Source organism: Bos grunniens, chromosome X (assembly GCF_055505025.1).
Source record: "Bos grunniens cultivar Pamir isolate PY7600 chromosome X, Bosgru_T2T1.0, whole genome shotgun sequence".
NCBI classification, from domain to species: Eukaryota; Metazoa; Chordata; class Mammalia; order Artiodactyla; family Bovidae; genus Bos; species Bos grunniens.
This window is the reverse complement of record NC_141194.1, coordinates 106,695,264-106,712,732: the sequence shown is the minus strand read 5'-3', so window position 1 is coordinate 106,712,732 and position 17,469 is coordinate 106,695,264. Positions and strand designations below refer to the sequence as shown.

At 44.7% G+C, this 17,469-nt stretch overlaps 1 protein-coding gene across 1 annotated transcript; it reads right to left on the bottom strand.

Annotated features, from left to right (window-relative positions):
• Positions 1 to 1,836: 1,836 nt before the first annotated feature.
• On the bottom strand, positions 1,837 to 5,425 carry LOC147341076 (PWWP domain-containing DNA repair factor 3B-like). Its single transcript, XM_086385876.1, has one exon. The coding sequence runs from the start codon at positions 5,216 to 5,218 to the stop codon at positions 3,158 to 3,160; it is 2,061 nt and encodes a 686-aa protein (XP_086242002.1). The 5' UTR covers positions 5,219 to 5,425; the 3' UTR covers positions 1,837 to 3,157.
• Between the last annotated feature and the right edge of the window lie 12,044 nt (positions 5,426 to 17,469).

The window sequence follows — 17,469 nt, the reverse complement described above, 5'->3', positions numbered from 1 at the left end:
CAAGTTCTCTTGCTCAGTTGACTAGTTTTGGTGATTACCCGTTTTGCCCCAATAAACACCATTCCCTTCCCTTTTTGGTTCCTCATCAGTAGAATGGAGATCATGAGATGTGCTCTTGGGCTAGAGCTAGGACATGAGATTATGGGGAAACAATCTCTCCCACATCCTGGTGGGCACGCTTCTCTCGCTCTTTTCCCTCACTGCTGTGATTGTCCTTCCACGTGTGCCCAACATCACCTCCTAGAGGGAGCACTCTTGCAGCATTCTTGTGGGAAGAAGCCTTACGGTTTTCTCAGAAGAGCTACGGAAAGCCCTGCTCTGCTTCCACTCCATCTCGATCTTGCCTCAGTCTCGGGGTGCCTGGGCTCGCCTCATTTTGTGCATGGGGGCGGGGCCAGGAGCTGGGAGGCTTGGGGGCATGATGGGAAGGGCTGTCAGTCACCACTCAGTCAGAAAGGCTAGTCTGGAGACTCTGAGCTGTGCGACCCTGGAAGTTGGAGGCTCAGTGAACTCCGTGCACCTTGGAGTCTACACACTGATCCCAGGGCTGATCTCAGATGAAGCAGGGCAGCCGGCACCTCCAGCATCCAGATCTTCATGTGGCATATGAAAATGCAGGTGCCAGTGTTTCAGCCCAGATCCCCAAATCAGACTCGCAAGGGTGGGACCATGAAAGCTGCATCTGAGTCTCAGTGGCAGAGTGATACTGAGGAACATGTTTGAAACCCTGCCAGGTCAATGCTGGCAGCAGTCTCCAGCGAACCTGCCATACCAAGGTCATGGAGGGGGCATGTGCAAAGTTAAGGTCTTGAAAGATGGCTTTTGAAATCTCACATAGCTTTGGAATTGACGAAGACTCCAAGCTTCCAAATATAATTTTACAGCACAATTTTAGTGTTTCATCATATTCAAATTCCTTGGACTTAGAAATTCCCAGGTGGCTCAGACAGTAAAGAATCCGTGTGCAATTTGGGAGACCTGGGTTCCATCCCTGGGTTGGGAAGATCCCCTGGAGGAGGGCATGGTAACTGACTCCAGTATTCTTGCCTGGAGAATCCCCATGGACAGAGGAGTCTGGTGGGCTTGAGTCCATGGGATTGCAAAGAGTAGGACACGACTGTGTGACTAAGCACATACAAGTGATGTGGTCAGTAGCAGATAACCACAAGCCACTGGGAACCAGGTGTGCAGGATCCCGGGTGTGGATTGTGTGTGGTTTAGCACTGAATTGAATGACCTGGGCTGAGAAAGAATAAGTAAATATGTATTTGTGTGTGCTAAGGAGAAACATAGGTGAAAGAGTCATTGGATAATAGACTCATTGCTGCTAACGGATAAGGGCACATGCAGGTGATGTGGGCCAGGAGGAGGCTGAACTCCTCCTAGAGGAGGAGGAGTATTATTTAGACATTCCAACTGTGTACAATCTGAAATGTGATGAAGCGGAAGTTTGAGGTGAAAGACACAATGGTTTTATTGTGAATCAAAACAGCTCCCCTTTGCAAATTAAAAAAAAAAAAAATCACATGGGCATGCAATTTTATCCCCATAACCTGGGGCTAAAGTTTTTTCCTGACTCATTGGAAAAGACCCTGATGCTGGGAAAGATCGAAGGCAGGAGGAGAAGGGGACAACAGAGTACGGGATGGTTGGATGGCATCACTGACTTGATGGACATGAGTTTGAGCAAGCTCCGGGAGTTGGTGATGGATAGGGAAGCCTGGCGAACTGCAGTCTATGGGGCTGCAAAGAGTCGGATACAACTGAGCGACTGAACTGAACTCAGTTGAACCTGGGGCAGTGACAGTTGATTCTAAGAACAAAAACACACTCAGGTTCACGTTAAATCTTTAATGTTTATTTTCCTGTTGGGTTTTACAAAATAAACTAGCTTTTCTAACACTTTTCTTCCTCTCCAAAAAAAAAAAATAGTAATAATGAAATCTTGTTTCCAGATAGGATAACTATCCATGAGCTTCAGAATTTACCTGTTAAACTACCTTTCACTGTACTCTGACAGCAGCCATGTTTAGCTGAATGGAGACTTTTCTGTTACCCATTTCCCAGACCCTCCTGGTCCACCTACTGCTCAGGCAGCCTGGAATGACTTACGCGTCTGCACTTACACTGCTGGAACCTGTCGGAGCTAGTTGATGAAAAAGTCAAAGGAAAAAGCTTGCTTGGTTTGGGACAAATGACTGAAATTTTTGGGAGGACATGGGTCGATGAGGGCAAAGCGCCTGCTTTGCTACAATCTATGCCAACTGGATGGGCTCGAAGCAGTCAGCCTGGACTCCAGGTCTAGACAAGTCAACTTGAGTCTATGATGGCTGTAGTCATCTTCCACAAGGGGACAGATGATGGCATGTAGGGGATCCAGTCACTGTCATATAGGAAGACAGCCAAGAGTCTGTCTATGTGGGGAAACCATTCAGCCATTGAAGAAGAGCACCTCCCACAAATGGAATCTCAGGGAAGCCGAGGGTGAACATTTTTGCAGGGGTTGACAAAACACTGACTGCACGCAAAGTTTCATTCAGCCTCACATGGACCACATGCAGATCACCCGTTAACTTTGTTTGGATTTCAGGCTGCTTTTCCAAGAACCACTGGAAGGTAGTGGTAGTATACAGGAAACATCTCTGTCACTGGTTTCATCTCTCAGGGATTTTTTTCCAAATGGATAAGCATGGCAGGGAAAAATCAGGGCTTATCTTAAGGAGGAATCCAATCAATTGTGGATACCGTTGTGCCACAGGAGGAATGGCAAACCCATGTGGCTTTTCTGTATGAAACATGCCTTAGATCTTAAACACGATTGCTGCTTTGTATCCAATACAGGGGCTTTTTCATGTAATAAAAGAATGCATGTCCACCTTTAAAATATGACATAGAGTCAAAAGCCATGTCGTAAAAATATCTGGAAAACTACACATCTGGGCAAGTAGAGGGAAATACAGCTGTTTACAATATTTAACAAATTAGTGGTGTGAGGGTTTGGGGAAGAAAAAACTGACGATGACCATGCCACTCGCAGGTGCTAGAGATGGATCCAGAGTGAATTCAAGTGTGTTCCTGAGGCCTCGGATTTCCAGAAGGTGTTTACATGCCATGTGGAGTGGGAGGCTCATGCAGTTCATACAGACGGGGATTGTTGCTAATGGTGTGGCTGAGAAGCCTGCCCGATGCCCTGTTGGGCACAGGGGGAGAGTTTAGCCTTGTACCTCTCAGCTGATCTCTTTTTTATTTTCTTCAAGATTTTCTTATCAAAGAGTTCTTTTTCCCGGTAACGCACAGGTGGCCCTTGCCGGTACTTTGCTTCTGCCTCCTTGTAGTCCAATCCATCCATTGTAGCAATTGAACAAATGATTGCTTCTGGCAGAAGAACTTCCAGAAGGAAGCTCACTGGGTCATCTCTTGTCAGAGCCAGCGCTTTCTTGTCTATGTGTTTGTAGATTTCTTGTAAATGTCTTACCACGGCATCTAGCTGATCGTCATCCTCCAGGTATGTTTCAACGCAGATCACATACCTCTCTGAATTCAGAAATGATTCAAGCCACTTGGATTCTTTCCTGCCTTTGACGATGTCCAGAAGATGCGGGTCGGCCCCCTTTCTGTTCACGATGAAGTCTACCAGCTTCTCATTGGCTCGGTCCCAAGCAGCCCTCATCCGGTCAGGGAGGATTCTCTTGCAGTGCCTCTTTGCAGCCACAGGGGTCTCCTCCTCAGAATCTTCCAGGTCGGAATAATTCACCTTGGGGAAATCCATCTGCAGATCACCTTCTTGGATGGCTTTCCTCATGGGGTAACTGATGTCAGCAGCATAATAGTCCAGGAAAGAGCCCACAAAAGACCCGCGAACAAGCCCTTCTCTGTAGCTGGAAATCAGTGAGAAACACCAGTTCACACTTGCCCCGTATACTTTGCTGGCTCTCTTCATTAGCTTTTCTTTGCCATTATAATCCAGATGCTTCAACCTTCGAAGAGGAACTTGAATGCCGCTCTTCTCACAGTGCATGTTGGCCTCAATCAAAAGCACCCTTGCGGTCTGCTCGGTTGGGCTGACACTCTTGACCACGGCTGGCCAAAATGGGTGATTCTGAAACTTAAACCAGACCAGCATTCCTCTCTCAATGGGACACAGCTCCTCTGGGCACGCCATGCTTGTCAGCTGTCCCACTTCCTTGCCCCCGCCTTTCTTGATGGCACTGGTGGGCTTAATAGCCTTTGAGCCAGCTGAGGGTTGAGATTCTTGCTGCTCTTCCTCACACCCTGGGGCCTGCAGCTTCCTTTTTCTGTTTGCTAGGCAGAGTGAATAACGCAGGCCCAGGTTAGAGGCATTGGAGGATGCCTCTGCACCTTCCGAGCCTGAGTTGCAGGTGCCCTCTTCAGGGTCAACATTCACCGAGGAGGTAGCACGTTCAGGGGACACAGCCAGGGACTTTGGGCAGGTGTTGTGCACCCCCTCTTCTGGAGCCTTGGGCACAGTGAAGATGAAACCCGGTGTAAGTGATGGAAGCACACGTTCACCTCTAACATCTACACCCACCTCCTTCACTGTACAGGGCAAGGACATAACTTTTGAGGCGTCCTGCTTTTCCTTGCCCTCTTTCTCACGGTCATCTTCTGAAAGTGACAGGAAGCTTGGGTGCACCCCGGAGCTCTGAGATGACTCTGTTTGCATTTCGGTTGGGATCGGGGCGATGGGTGTGCACACCTGTGGCTTGTCCCCATATGGGCCATCCTCCCTCTCTGAAGGTACCACGGGTGATTTGGAGCTTTTGCTTTTCCTCACACTCCTTCGTAGGCCCCGCTTGGGCTTCTGACACCTTCTACAATGTTGCTTTTGCAGCCTCCTTGGAGACTGCATCTTGGACTCTGGATCACCCGCGACTCTTGCTGGAGTGAAATTTCCATTCTTATTCAGAACGTCCCAGGCCATTGTAATAGCGCATATGTAGGCCATTTCCTCTTCTTCTGGGGCGCTGGGCTCCGGCTGGGCCGCTAGTGAGGTGGAGATGGATTCAATCATGGACTCCTTTAGGGTCTTTATCTTTGTTTTTTTCACTCTGATTTTTTCATCTATTGAGAGTATCTGAACTTCCAGAGAAAGGGCCCTTTTTCTCTTCTGTTGTGGTGAGACGCTGGGTCTGGACAAGACCTTGGCTGGCCAAAAGCGGCCTTTCCAAACGCATAGGACATACCTGGTGTCCATCATGATTCAACTTGGGTACTGAGGATTAGTTAGCTGAGGCTGAGGGGTCTGGCCGTCATACCCACAGCTACGGCAGGTCTCCCTTAAACAGTGTGCTTGCCCACAATCTTCGCCTATGACTACAAAGCGTTTATAGCTTATGCAGCCTGTGCTTTTCTGCCCGAATCTTTGAAAGATGCCCGAGGTTGTGCTTTCAATGGCCTATAATGGAGAATACTAGAATATGGAAAAGAAGAAAAGAGTCAGGATGGGTTGGGGGGAGGGGCATATACCTTTTGTGAAAGTGGAAGGCTTGGCCAAAGAGCATTAATGAGAGATAAAGCAAGGAAGTTTTAAGGCTATTTATCCATGTGCCTAGGGATTAGAGACATGGCAGATACGTGGGGAGAAAATACCAAAGGTACCGGGGGAGTTTTATAAGCTCCTCAAACCCAACACCTTGCCTTATTTGTTACTGTGTGTGTGTTAGTCGCTCAGTCCTGTCCGACTCCTTGTGACCCCAAAGACTGTAGCCCACCAGACTCTTCTGTCCATGGAATTCTCCAGGCAAGAATACTGGAGTGGGTTGCCATTCCCATCTTCAGGGGATCTTCCTGACCTAGGGATAAAACCCTGATCTTCTGCACTGCAGACAGATTCTTTGCCATCTGAGCTACCAGGAAAGCCCTATTTGTTAATACTGTGCATGAAAGGGCAATCACGTGGGGAGGCGGGGATATCATGACTGGGACCTTGTTTGTGTCACTGGACATCCTGTGCCTTGTGTACTCCTTGGGGCCCTTCCCAGGAGAATGCTTCACTTTTTCTTTCTTACGGAGCCAGTGCCCCACTGCCTGTGCACCCAGGGGAGCCAGAGGTGATCACCAGCATACAGATATATTGGGTGTCAGCACATTGCTATGTTAAATAGCATGAGCTTGGAATCCAGAGGTGCATAGAGAACTGATTCCAGATGAAATGTTTAGGAAAAGGGGAAGAGCTTACCCTTGGCATGCGGATCTTGGCAGGTGTGGTTCTGGAACTGGATCTGTTGATTCTCAGACTCAGACTGCACATCTGCCAGACCCTTTGCCCTGCTCGGTGCTTCTGAAGTGCACAGAGTTCTCTCAGGGGTCAAACAGCATCAACTGTACAGACTCAGGATATAAGTACCTCCAAAGTGGATCTAGAAAATGCAAAAGAAGATAGGAAGTTAAGCCACTGAACCAGGGATTGGTTCATCATGCTTCCTTCCCCAAGTCTGGAATGCATGCCACTCTGAAACAGAAATGTTAGTTAAATCTCACTTATAATGTGGGAGTCACGTTTATTTCTCCCTTCTGTTGCATTTTGAAATACTTCCACGGTAAGCTACTGACTTTCTGCCACTCCCTCCTATCTCAGAGGAGTGGGGACGACCAGCTCCATGAGAGCCTTCATCTGCCCTGAATACATAGGCTTAGTAGCAGCAGCCACAAAAGACCCCGAATTGCCAAAGCAACCTTAGGAAGGGTTGAATAGCCAAAGAAACCTTGAGAAAGGAGCCTCAGGAATCAGGCTCCCCGATTTCAGACGACACTACAAAGCTACGGTCATCAAACCAGTATGGTACGGGCATGAAAACGGAAACACAAACCAGTGGAAAAGAAGACAGAGCCCTGAACAGATAGCCTTAGTAGTTCATCTGCCCTGAACACATAGCTTTAGTAGGAGCAGCCACAAAAGACCCTGAATCACCAAAGCAACCTTGAGAAAGAAGGGTTGCATCGCTAAAGCAACCTTCAGAAAGGAGCCTCAGGAATCAGGCTCCCTGATTTCAGATGACTCTACAAAGCTATGGTCATCAAACAGGTATGGTACTGGCATGAAAACAGACACACAGACCAGTGGAACAAAAGTCAGAGCTGAGAAATACAGCCCGGTGCATACGGTCAATTCATGTATGACAAAGGAGGCAAGGGAAGATTGTCACTGAACATCACCAAGTCCGTGTGCCCAACCCACAGCAAGGGCAAACAATACTCAAACATTGGAGCTTGGAACAGAGAAAGGTTTATTACAAGGCCATGCAAGGAGATGGGCGGCTCATGCCCTATAAACCCCAATGTTACTGAAAGCTTTCATCAAAGCCCTCTTAAAAGCACTAGTTGAGGGAGGGAGGGAGATGCTTAGCTGTTACAAACTTCTTGTCAGAGCCTCTGTTCTTGAGGTCAGCTCATGGTCAGATGAGGTGTTCCTATAAATCTCTACCAAACAAATGTTATTCTCTGTCCCGATATGAAAGAGCAATGTCCCAAGGAGCAACTTTCACCCTCCAAGGTCCTGGGCCTGGCTAAGAGGAGGCAGAGCTCAGCCGGTAGCTCCCTCAGGGCCAGGTCACCAGACCCTCCTCATCTGTCATCACTGAAGGAGCCAGGTGCCCAACCCAAGTGGCCCCTCAGTCTCCTCAGGACTCCCCAAGGGGGAGAGACCAGGTCCCACAGACAGCAACCCAGGCTGACTGCCATTGCTACAGGATCAAAGAGATAGGGACAGGGGAGAGGTTCACTGCTTGCCTCAAAGGCTAGTGGGGGGCCTTGGTGAGGGCTCTGGAGCCATATAGGACACAGAGCCCCCAGCCTGTTCTCTGAGATTCCAGCTAAGGCCAGGTGAGCTGGAGGGCCTCAGGGAGAAGGCCCAGATCTGCCTCTTACCTCACTCTTCACTTCACTGACCACCACTCCACTGTTGTCTGAATCGTCACTAAGCATCCTTTCTTAACAGTTGGTAGCTTGTGAGCGGGGGCCACTGCTGCATTGTCCAACGGCTGAGCAGGACCACTGTGGCACCGACCAGTGGCTGATCAGGGCCACTAACTATCACTCATTGACAGTCGGTTGCCAGTGGGCTCCGCCCACTGTGACACTGACCAATGGCTGAGAAGGACCCATTGCCTGGTAACAGGGTGCAGAGTAATAATGCAGAGAGAGCAACGGCTGCTGTGCTAGGGGCTGAACTCACTGGGTTCTGTTACAATTCTCCCCTTTTCTTTGATACTCCTCAGTCTTGAGGATAACACATGAGTATGTTTAAACTTGGCAGAGGAATTTGTGTTTAGGGTGTCTGGGTTTCAACCTCCAATTCCATTTCATCCTTCCCCAAGTCTTTCAGGGAATGTGGCAACAACCTGTCTAGCTGTTTCCTGTTGAAGTGGGGCATAGTCCTACCTTGACTGGGGAATTGATATCAAGTTGTAAATACTCCCAAGTTCCAAGTCCTCAATTCGAGTTTTATATAAGAAAAATTTTGTATAAAAGATTTAGGAGAATGAGCCTGAAAACCAGCCTGGACCTGAATTCAGGAGAATAAGCCTGAAAACCAGTCTGGGGAGACGTGTTGTCTGGTAGCCAGACTTGCAAAAGTATAATATACCAAATTATTTTAGGTCATGAGTAACTTGAGGGGCATGGCTTCTGAATATCTGGAGAACATAGATCAAAATCAGTAATATTCCAGACAGAGACCTTAACCATTATAATCATATACACCAGTTGACTCAGTAACCAGTCCTTCTGTTAGTCTCATCAAAGTGAAAAGGAGCCAGAACTGGGGTAAGAACAACACATGTCACAAAGACCCTGGAAAAATGGTATTTGGTAATGGAGGGCCGTCCTCTTTTTGCTCTAAAAGCATCACCGCTTGCCCTGAGTTGCTTACTTTTTCTCATTTTACCTTCATGCCCCCAAAGGATTGTTCTCAATAGAGCTGTGTTATTTCAAGGGGCAAAGTAAGCAATCCTTGGTTTTAGGCTTTCATTGTATTTTATGAAAACCAGGTTTTTCGAAAGCCTAACTCACTTAATTAAGCAGCTAACAGTTCCTCTTTCACTGTTCATTCTTAAGCACTAGCATATAACACAGTCAAAATCCCCTCTCCCTTCAAGGGTGAGTGTCACTGTAAGATTGTCTTGTCACTCTGCTGATTCTGCTGCAGACAACCTTAGGTCCATTGTGGCTGCCAGTGAGAGGGAAAATTTGCTTCTCCCACCAGTTTGATAAAAATTTCTTAACCAAATTCAGCGATATATCTGACCTATGTTTGTTTAAAAGACCTTCCTATGAATTTGCATGAAGATTAAGCAGTTTTGCAAAGCACAGCTTAACTGTCTATTAAAAACTTAAAAGGCAAGGTTGAAGATCTGATCACAATGTGTTGACAAAGAAGCTGAATCAAGTTGCTGTGGTAGAATCAGAACTATGGCTGATAGATTATACCGGGACATATAGTAAACTTTACCCATACAGTCGGAGAAGGCAATGACAACCCACTCCAGTACTCTTGCCTGGAAAATCCCATGGGCAGAGGAGCCTGGTAGGCTGCAGTCCATGGGGTCGCGAAGAGTTGGACACGACTGAGTGACTTCACTTTCACTTTCACCCATACAGTATAATCTTGGAAGGCTTTGAAAATACTTCCCACGTAGTTCAACATATCAAATGAAACTAATTCAATATTCCTCCAGATGCCTTAAGAGCTCCCTAAAGAACCTTAAAGTCAGCTGGACGTCAAAAGAAATTTAATTAAATTTTGACATTTGGGAAATTTGTCAAAAAGTCTCAAAACACTTGGTCAAACAAGGTCATTGGTCACTGTAAGACAATGCAAATATAATCTAAAGGTTACATAAATTATGGCACAAGATCTTATGGACTCTATGGGAGAGGGAGAGGGTGGGAAGATTTGGGAGAATGGCATTGAAACATGTAAAATATCATGTATGAAACGAGATGCCAGTCCAGGTTCGATGCACGATACTGGATGCTTGGGGCTAGTGCACTGGGACGACCCAGAGGGATGGTATGGGGAGGGAGGAGGGAGGAGGGTTCAGGATGGGGAACACATGTATACCTGTGGCGGATTCATTTTGATGTTTGGCAAAACTAATACAATTATGTAAAGTTTAAAAATAAAATAAAATTATAAAAAAAAAGGAAAAAAGTGGGTATAAAGAAAAAAAAAAAAGATCTGGCACTCAATAAATACTTAATAAATGGATGACTGAAGGATAAATGCAGTGAGATTAGTTAATACTGCCATCACCTACATCTTCACTAGCAATCTTGTAAAGTAATTGAGCCCAGATTCCTCCAAGTTGCTCCTCCTGATGTGGATCTTTGCTTAGTGGTTGAAAGTTTTGGAGGAAACCTGAAATGCTCATGACTATAGGGTCAAAGGAACCTCCTCTGAAAATACATGTTGGTATTATCTCATCCTGGGAGATTAAATCTCCTTTAAGCAACAGCATTTTTCTCTAGTGCTGGCTGCACAGAAACTTTCCAGAAGTATAAGTTTCTGAAGCAGTGCTTATTCTGGCAACAAAGGAGAAATCCTTAATTGGCAGATCATAGGCAACTATTTTCTGACAAGGAGGCACATGTCAAAACTGTATGTCAGGAGGACACTACTGAGCTATAATGCTGAAGCTGATCTCTTTGGGAAAATTGTTTCAGCCATAAGAATGACTGCCCTTTTAAAGCAAAACAAAAACAGAAACAAAAACAAAAAAACAGCATCTGGCATCAAGTCTGCAATTCCAAACATCCCATGCTATTAGTCCCTGGCCCAATGCTTGCTTTTTCTATTATAAATCTTATACATGCAGAAAATTTGAAAGAGGAAAGCAAAATCATTCACCATTCAAAGAGAGTTAGCATTAAAATCTGGAGAATTTCCCTCTTGTCATTTTTCTATGAATATTTTAGCATAATTATGTTTGTGTATTATATGTAAAGAGTTTAATTCTGAGTTTTTCCAATTTAATGTGATAACGTAGCAGTACATAGCAGTTCTCCATGTTTTTTTGCAAATTATCCACAGATATTAGTGAGATCCATTTGCAAAAGTTTAATCTAATCTCAGCCTGACCATGTATAAAACTCCTTTTTTTACTCAAAACATATATCCTACTTCCCTACTATATACTGACATTTTTTTCCTTTATTCTTAGTAGCTTTAATTACATATTTAGATTCAAATCCTCAACTCTTAAACACCTTAATTTTTATTGAAAACTAAGAGGCAAGTAATTGTGAACTGTTTGTCATACCAGTATTTTCTGATTGGAAACTTAGGCTTTAGTTTTCCTCTCCTAAGAAGGCAGAGGTTGGTAAACTTAGATTTGTCCAGCAACCAATGTTCCAATATTTTATCCTATTTGAAGTGTGGCCCAGATAGTCAATGAATTCTTGCCATTTAACTTGGATCACTTTCAAGTTTCCAAAACTTGAAAGAAACTTGGAGAAAGCTATTTTAGGTAGACTTAATATTTCATCATATCAAGTTACTGATATTTTCTTGCTGACACATTTGCAACAGATATAAGGTCTTATTTGATCTCTAACAAACCTAAGTACAACAGTTGTGTTACATTTAGAAAACCAACAAACTTAAGCTAGCTTCAATACCAGATATCAATTCAGTACTGAATATTTCCCAGATCAAGAGGTTTGACATTCATTTTGGTCAATTTTCTAAATGTTAGGAAGTATTTAATTTGTAAGAGCTGTTAGTTTTGAGTCAGTTAAGTGGTGCTCATTTACAAGTTAACTCAGAAGGATTATTACCCAAAATGGTCCCATTCTGGAGAATGCACCTCAAGGGGCTGCATTCAGGAAACAAATTTGAGTTTCCCATAGCCAGCACACTTACACACAAGACAAATACAAACACACACAAAGAACAGCAACTAATTCCTGCAGGGCAAAAACAAAAGGGTGAAGTTCAACAATTTCCTCTACTTTTTAAAACAAAGATTCCTCTTATTAAAAACAAACAACGTGAAAATGGAAAGACAGGGAATCATGACCACACGTGTCGTGGCAATTCACCTGACAAACACATAGCCAAAAATAACAGTGGGGGAAAGTTAAATTTACTCAATTAACTTTATGCTTTCTCCCGGAAATACTTTTATTTTCTCAGTGTCAGAATTCTGAAAAAAGTATTTCATCAGGCCAATTTTTTTCCAACTGCCTATGCAAAAAGAACCAGTTTTGGAATTTCAGACATTTCATCTTAACCAATTTTTTTCCCTCACCATAGTGTAAAGAAGATAGTGGCTATGCAGTGTTAAAAAAAATCATCTTTCTCATACCTTAGGGTGACTATAGGATGGAACAGAGCTCTGATTATCACAGCAGGTATTATCAAATATCGAACAAACAAATGTAATGCAAAACAAGCTTGAGTGACTTACCCTAGGTGATACCAAATGTGGACCACAGTTCTGGATGTCTCTCTGCTCCAAACAGCCTCCTGCACTGGGGGGTGGGGAGCAGCTGGCGCCTGTCAGGGAGAGTCCCTCCTAGTTACACAGAGCAAAATAAACTTAGGCAGCTCTGCTAGAAACTTAGGAAGTGGCTGCCTCTGGTCAAGTTCAGTCTGCCACAGGCAACTGCTGCAGTTGCCATAAACTGAGAAAGAAGGGGAGAGCCTCAGGAATCAGGCCCCATGATTTCAGATGACACTACAAAGCTACCATCATCAAACAGGTATAGTATTGGCACGAAAACAGACACACAGACCAGTGGAACAGAAGAGGGAGCCTAGGAACAGAGCCCGGTGTATATGGTCAATTCATCTACGTCATAGGAGGCAAGGGTACATGACAGGGAAAAGATGGCCTGTTCAACAGGTGCTGTTGGAGAAACTGGACAGCTACATGCAAAAGGATCAAACTGGACCATTTTCTTACACAAAAATGGATTAAATGCACGGCCTGAAACCATAAAAGTCCTAGAAGGAAACACAAGCCATAAGCTCTTTGACATTGGGAATGACAGTGATGTTTCTGGATAGAGGCCAAAAGCAAAAGCAATGAATCAAAAGTCCCCAGGATGTAATGTACAGGATAGAGAATATAGTCAATCACACTGTAATAACTCTGTATGGTAGCAGGAGGTAACTAGACTTGTCGTGGGGATCACGGAGTAATGTATAAAAACACAGAATTACTAAGTCCTGCACGTAAGGCAATGGCACCCCACTCCAGTACTCTTGCCTGGCAAATCCCATGGATGGAGGAGCCTGGAAGGCTGCAGTCCATGGGGTCGCTGAGCGTTGGACACGACTGAGCGACTTCCCTTTCACTTTTCACTTTCATGCATTGGAGAAGGAAATGGCAACCCACTCCAGTGTTCTTGCCTGGAGAATCCCAGGGATGGGGGAGCCTGGTGGGCTGCCGTCTATGGGGTGGCACAGAGTCGGACACGACTGAAGCGACTTAGCAGTAGCAGTAGCAGCACCTGAAATGAATATAATACTGTGTGTCACAATTTAATAAATGAGCTTTAATAGCACTAGTGTGCATATGCTTATGTGCGTGCATGTGTGTGTGTGTGTGTGTGTGTGTGTGTGTACCACACACGGGACCCATAGTGTTTGCTTGTATGCTTTCCTGGGCTTCTAAACTAATACCGAGTGGGCTTTCACAGACCCTGAAACATCAGAGACCAGACACTGTATGCAGAGTGCACCTGGCGAAAAGTTGGGCTGGATGAAGCACAAGCTAGAATCAAGATTGCTGGGAGAAATATCAATCACCTCAGATACGCAGACGACACCACCCCTATGGCAGAAAGCGAAGAGGAACTGAGAAGCCTCTTCATGAAAGTGAAAGAGGAGAGTGAAAAAGCCAGCTTAAAACTCAACATTCAAAAAACAAAGATCATGGCATCCGGTCCCATCACGTCATGGCAAATAGATGGGGAAACAATGGAAATAGTGACAGACTTTATTTTCTTGGGCTCCAAAATCACTGCAGATGGTGACCGCAGCCATGCAATTAAATATACTTCCTCCTTGGAAGAAAAGCTATGACCAACCTAGACAGCATATTTTAAAGCAGAGACATTACTTTGCCAACAACAGTCCGTCTAGGCAAAGCTATGGTTTTTCCTGTAGTCATACATGGATGTGAGAGTTGGACCATAAAGAAGGCTGAGGGCTAAAGAACTGATGCTTTTGAACTGTGCCAACAGATGCCAAAGAACTGTGGTTTTGGAAAAGACTCCTGAGAGTCTGTTGGATTGCAAGAAGACCAAACTATTCAATCCTAAAGGAAATCAATCCTGAATATTCATTGGAAGGACTGGTGCTGAAGCTGAGGCTCCAATAATTTGGCCACCTGATGCGAAGAGCCAACTCTTTGAAGAAGACCCTGATGCTGGGAAAGATTGAAGGCAGGAGGAGAAGGGGACAACAGAGGATGACATGGTTGAATGTCATCACTGACTCAAAGGACATGAGTTTGAGCAAGCTCCGGGAGATGGTGAAGGACAGGGAAACCTGGAATGCTGCAGTCCATGGGGTGGCAAAGAGTCTGACACGACTGACTGACTGAACAACAACAACAGACAGTGTAGATACACACTCTCAGAAGGGTGGGGTATGGGATTCCCACACAGTTTCCCTGCATCCATATACACACACCTGCACACGTTAGCTGGGGCCACCTTTCTTCCCTCAAGAGCACACTTGATCACCGTTTCCTGTGAATGCCTACTTTTCATGCCATTTTGCCGACTCTCTTTACAGCATGGATGCTCTGATGTTCAAAATATTTGCTTACATAAATTTCAACCATTAGATGCATGCAATGCAGAAGATGCAGTTGTTGTCTCAGTCCCTCTCTTCACACCCAGAAATACACTGTTAGTAGGTCCTCCTTCTCTGTGCACATGGTACAAACGTGTATTAATGTTCACCTACAGATTTTAGCTCATCCATTATCAGTGGCAAATGCTGTGTTCATGACAGGAGCTATCATTTCCCTAATAGAGCCACGTGTGTACGACTTTGTTCACACATACCACTCATCGATCTAATATGAAGTAGATGATGGCCACACAGACATACTTTGGGCATCACCAGCACAAACTTATTCCTGGTCGAGGTTCTGAGTCCTGTGCTCCAGGGAACTCTGTTCTGGCTCTCAGAGCACAGGTGTCATGTGACGACTCAGCAAAAGGGAGAAGGAGAAACTGGTGAGTGAGCCACTGCAGTCTCCCTGCATCAGCCCATCACACAAACTCAGGGATGTCTGAGTTACCTCAGCCCCAACCGGTGAGCTCCCCATACCACAAGATACACATACATGCACTTACACACACTTTCTCTCTCTCAGCATGACATTAGAGACCTAAGATACCCTATATGGTTGCATATCATCCACACTTTCTGCCCCTACACATGCATGCACATGATTCTGCTTCCAGGGTAGATGTTATTCTCAGCTCCTTCTAGTTTGTGATTTTAAAAGGACACTTGGGAAAATGTAAAATGATGCTCACAATCCTAAAATAGCAAAACTATTCAGCACCAGTAAACTAATCACCTAGGAATACTTAATGTAGGCACAGCAGTCCAAGGACTCTAGAATTTTTATTCTAGCTATACCTGTGCTGTATACTCTTTTGCTTTTTCCATGATCCAGCGGATGTTGGCAATTTGATCTCTGGTTCCTCTGCCTTTTCTAAAACCAGCTTGAACACCAGGAAGTTCACGGTTCACATATTGCTGAAGCCTGGCTTGGAGAATTTTGAGCATTACTTTACTAGCGTGTGAGATGAGTGCAATTGTGCGGTAGTTTGAGCATTCTTTGGCATTGCCTTTCTTTGGGATTGGAATGAAAACTGACCTTTTCCGGTCCTGTGGCCACTGCTGAGTTTTCGAAATTTGCTGGCATATTGAGTGCATCACTTTCGCAGCATCATCTTTCAGGATTTGAAATAGCTCAACTGGAATTCTATCACCTCCACTAGCTTTCTTTGTAGTGATACTTTCTAAGGCCCACTCGACTTCACATTCCAGGATGTCAGTGATCACACCATCGTGATCATCTGGGTCGTGGGGATCTTTTTTGTATAGTTCTTCTGTGTATTCTTGCCACCTCTTCTTAATATCTTCTCCTTCTGTTAGGTCCATACCATTTCTGTCCTTTATCGAGGGCATCTTTGCATGAAATGTTCCCTTGGTATCTCTAATTTTCTTGAAGAGATCTCTGGTCTTTCCCATTTGTTGTTTTCCTCTATTTCTTTGCATTGATCGCTGAGGAAGGCTTTCTTGTCTCTTCTTGCTATTCGTTGGAACTCTGCATTCAGATGCTTATATCTTTCCTTTTTTCCTTTGCTTTTCACTTCTCTTCTTTTCACAGCTATTTGTAAGGCCTCCCCAGACAGCCATTTTGCTTTTTTGCATTTCTTTTCCGTGGGGATAGTCTTGATCCCTGTCTCCTGTACAATGTCACGAACCTCATTCCATTGTTCACCAGGCACTCAATCTATCAGATCTAGTCCCTTAAATCTATTTCTCACTTCCACTGTATAATCATAAGGGATTTAATTTAGGTCATACCTGAATGGTCTAGTGGTTTTCCCTACTTTCTTCAATCTCAGTCTGAATTTGGTAATAAGGAGTTCATGATCTGAGCCACAGTCAGGTCCTGGTCTTGTTTTTGTTGACTGTATAGAGCTTCTCCATCTTTGGCTGCAAAGAATATAATCAATCTGATTTCGGTGTTGACCATCTGGTGATGTCCATGTTTAGAGTCATCTATTTCTGCTTTATTGACTATGCCAAAGCCTTTGACTGTGTGGATCACAATAAACCGTGGAAAATTCTGAAAGAGATGGGAATACCAGACCACCTGACCTGCCTCCTGAGAAATCTGTATGCAGGTCAGGAAGCAACAGTTAGAACTGAACATGGAACAACAGACTGGTTCCAAATAGGAAAAGGAGTGGGTCAAGGCTGTATATTGTCACCCTGCTTATTTAACTTAGATGCAGAGTACATCATGAGAAACGCTGGACTGGAAGAAGCACAGGCTGGAATCAAGATTGCCAGGAGAAATATCAATAACCTCAGATATGCAGATGACACCACTCTTATGGCAGAAAGTGAAGGGGAACTAAAAAGCCTCTTGATGAAAGTGAAAGTGGAGAGTGAAAAAGTTGGCTTAAAGCTCAACATTCAGAAAACAAAGATCATGGCATCTGGTCCCACACTTCATGGGAAATAGATGGGGAAACAGTGGAAACAATGTCAGACTTCATTTTTTGGGGCTCCAAAATCACTGCAGATGCTGACTGCAGCCATGAAATTAAAAGACGCTTACTCCTTGGAAGGAAAGTTATGACCAACCTAGATAGCATATTCGAAAGCCAGAGACATTACTTTGCCAACAAAGGTCCGTCTAGTCAAGGCTATGGTTTTTCCTGTGGTCATGTATGGATGTG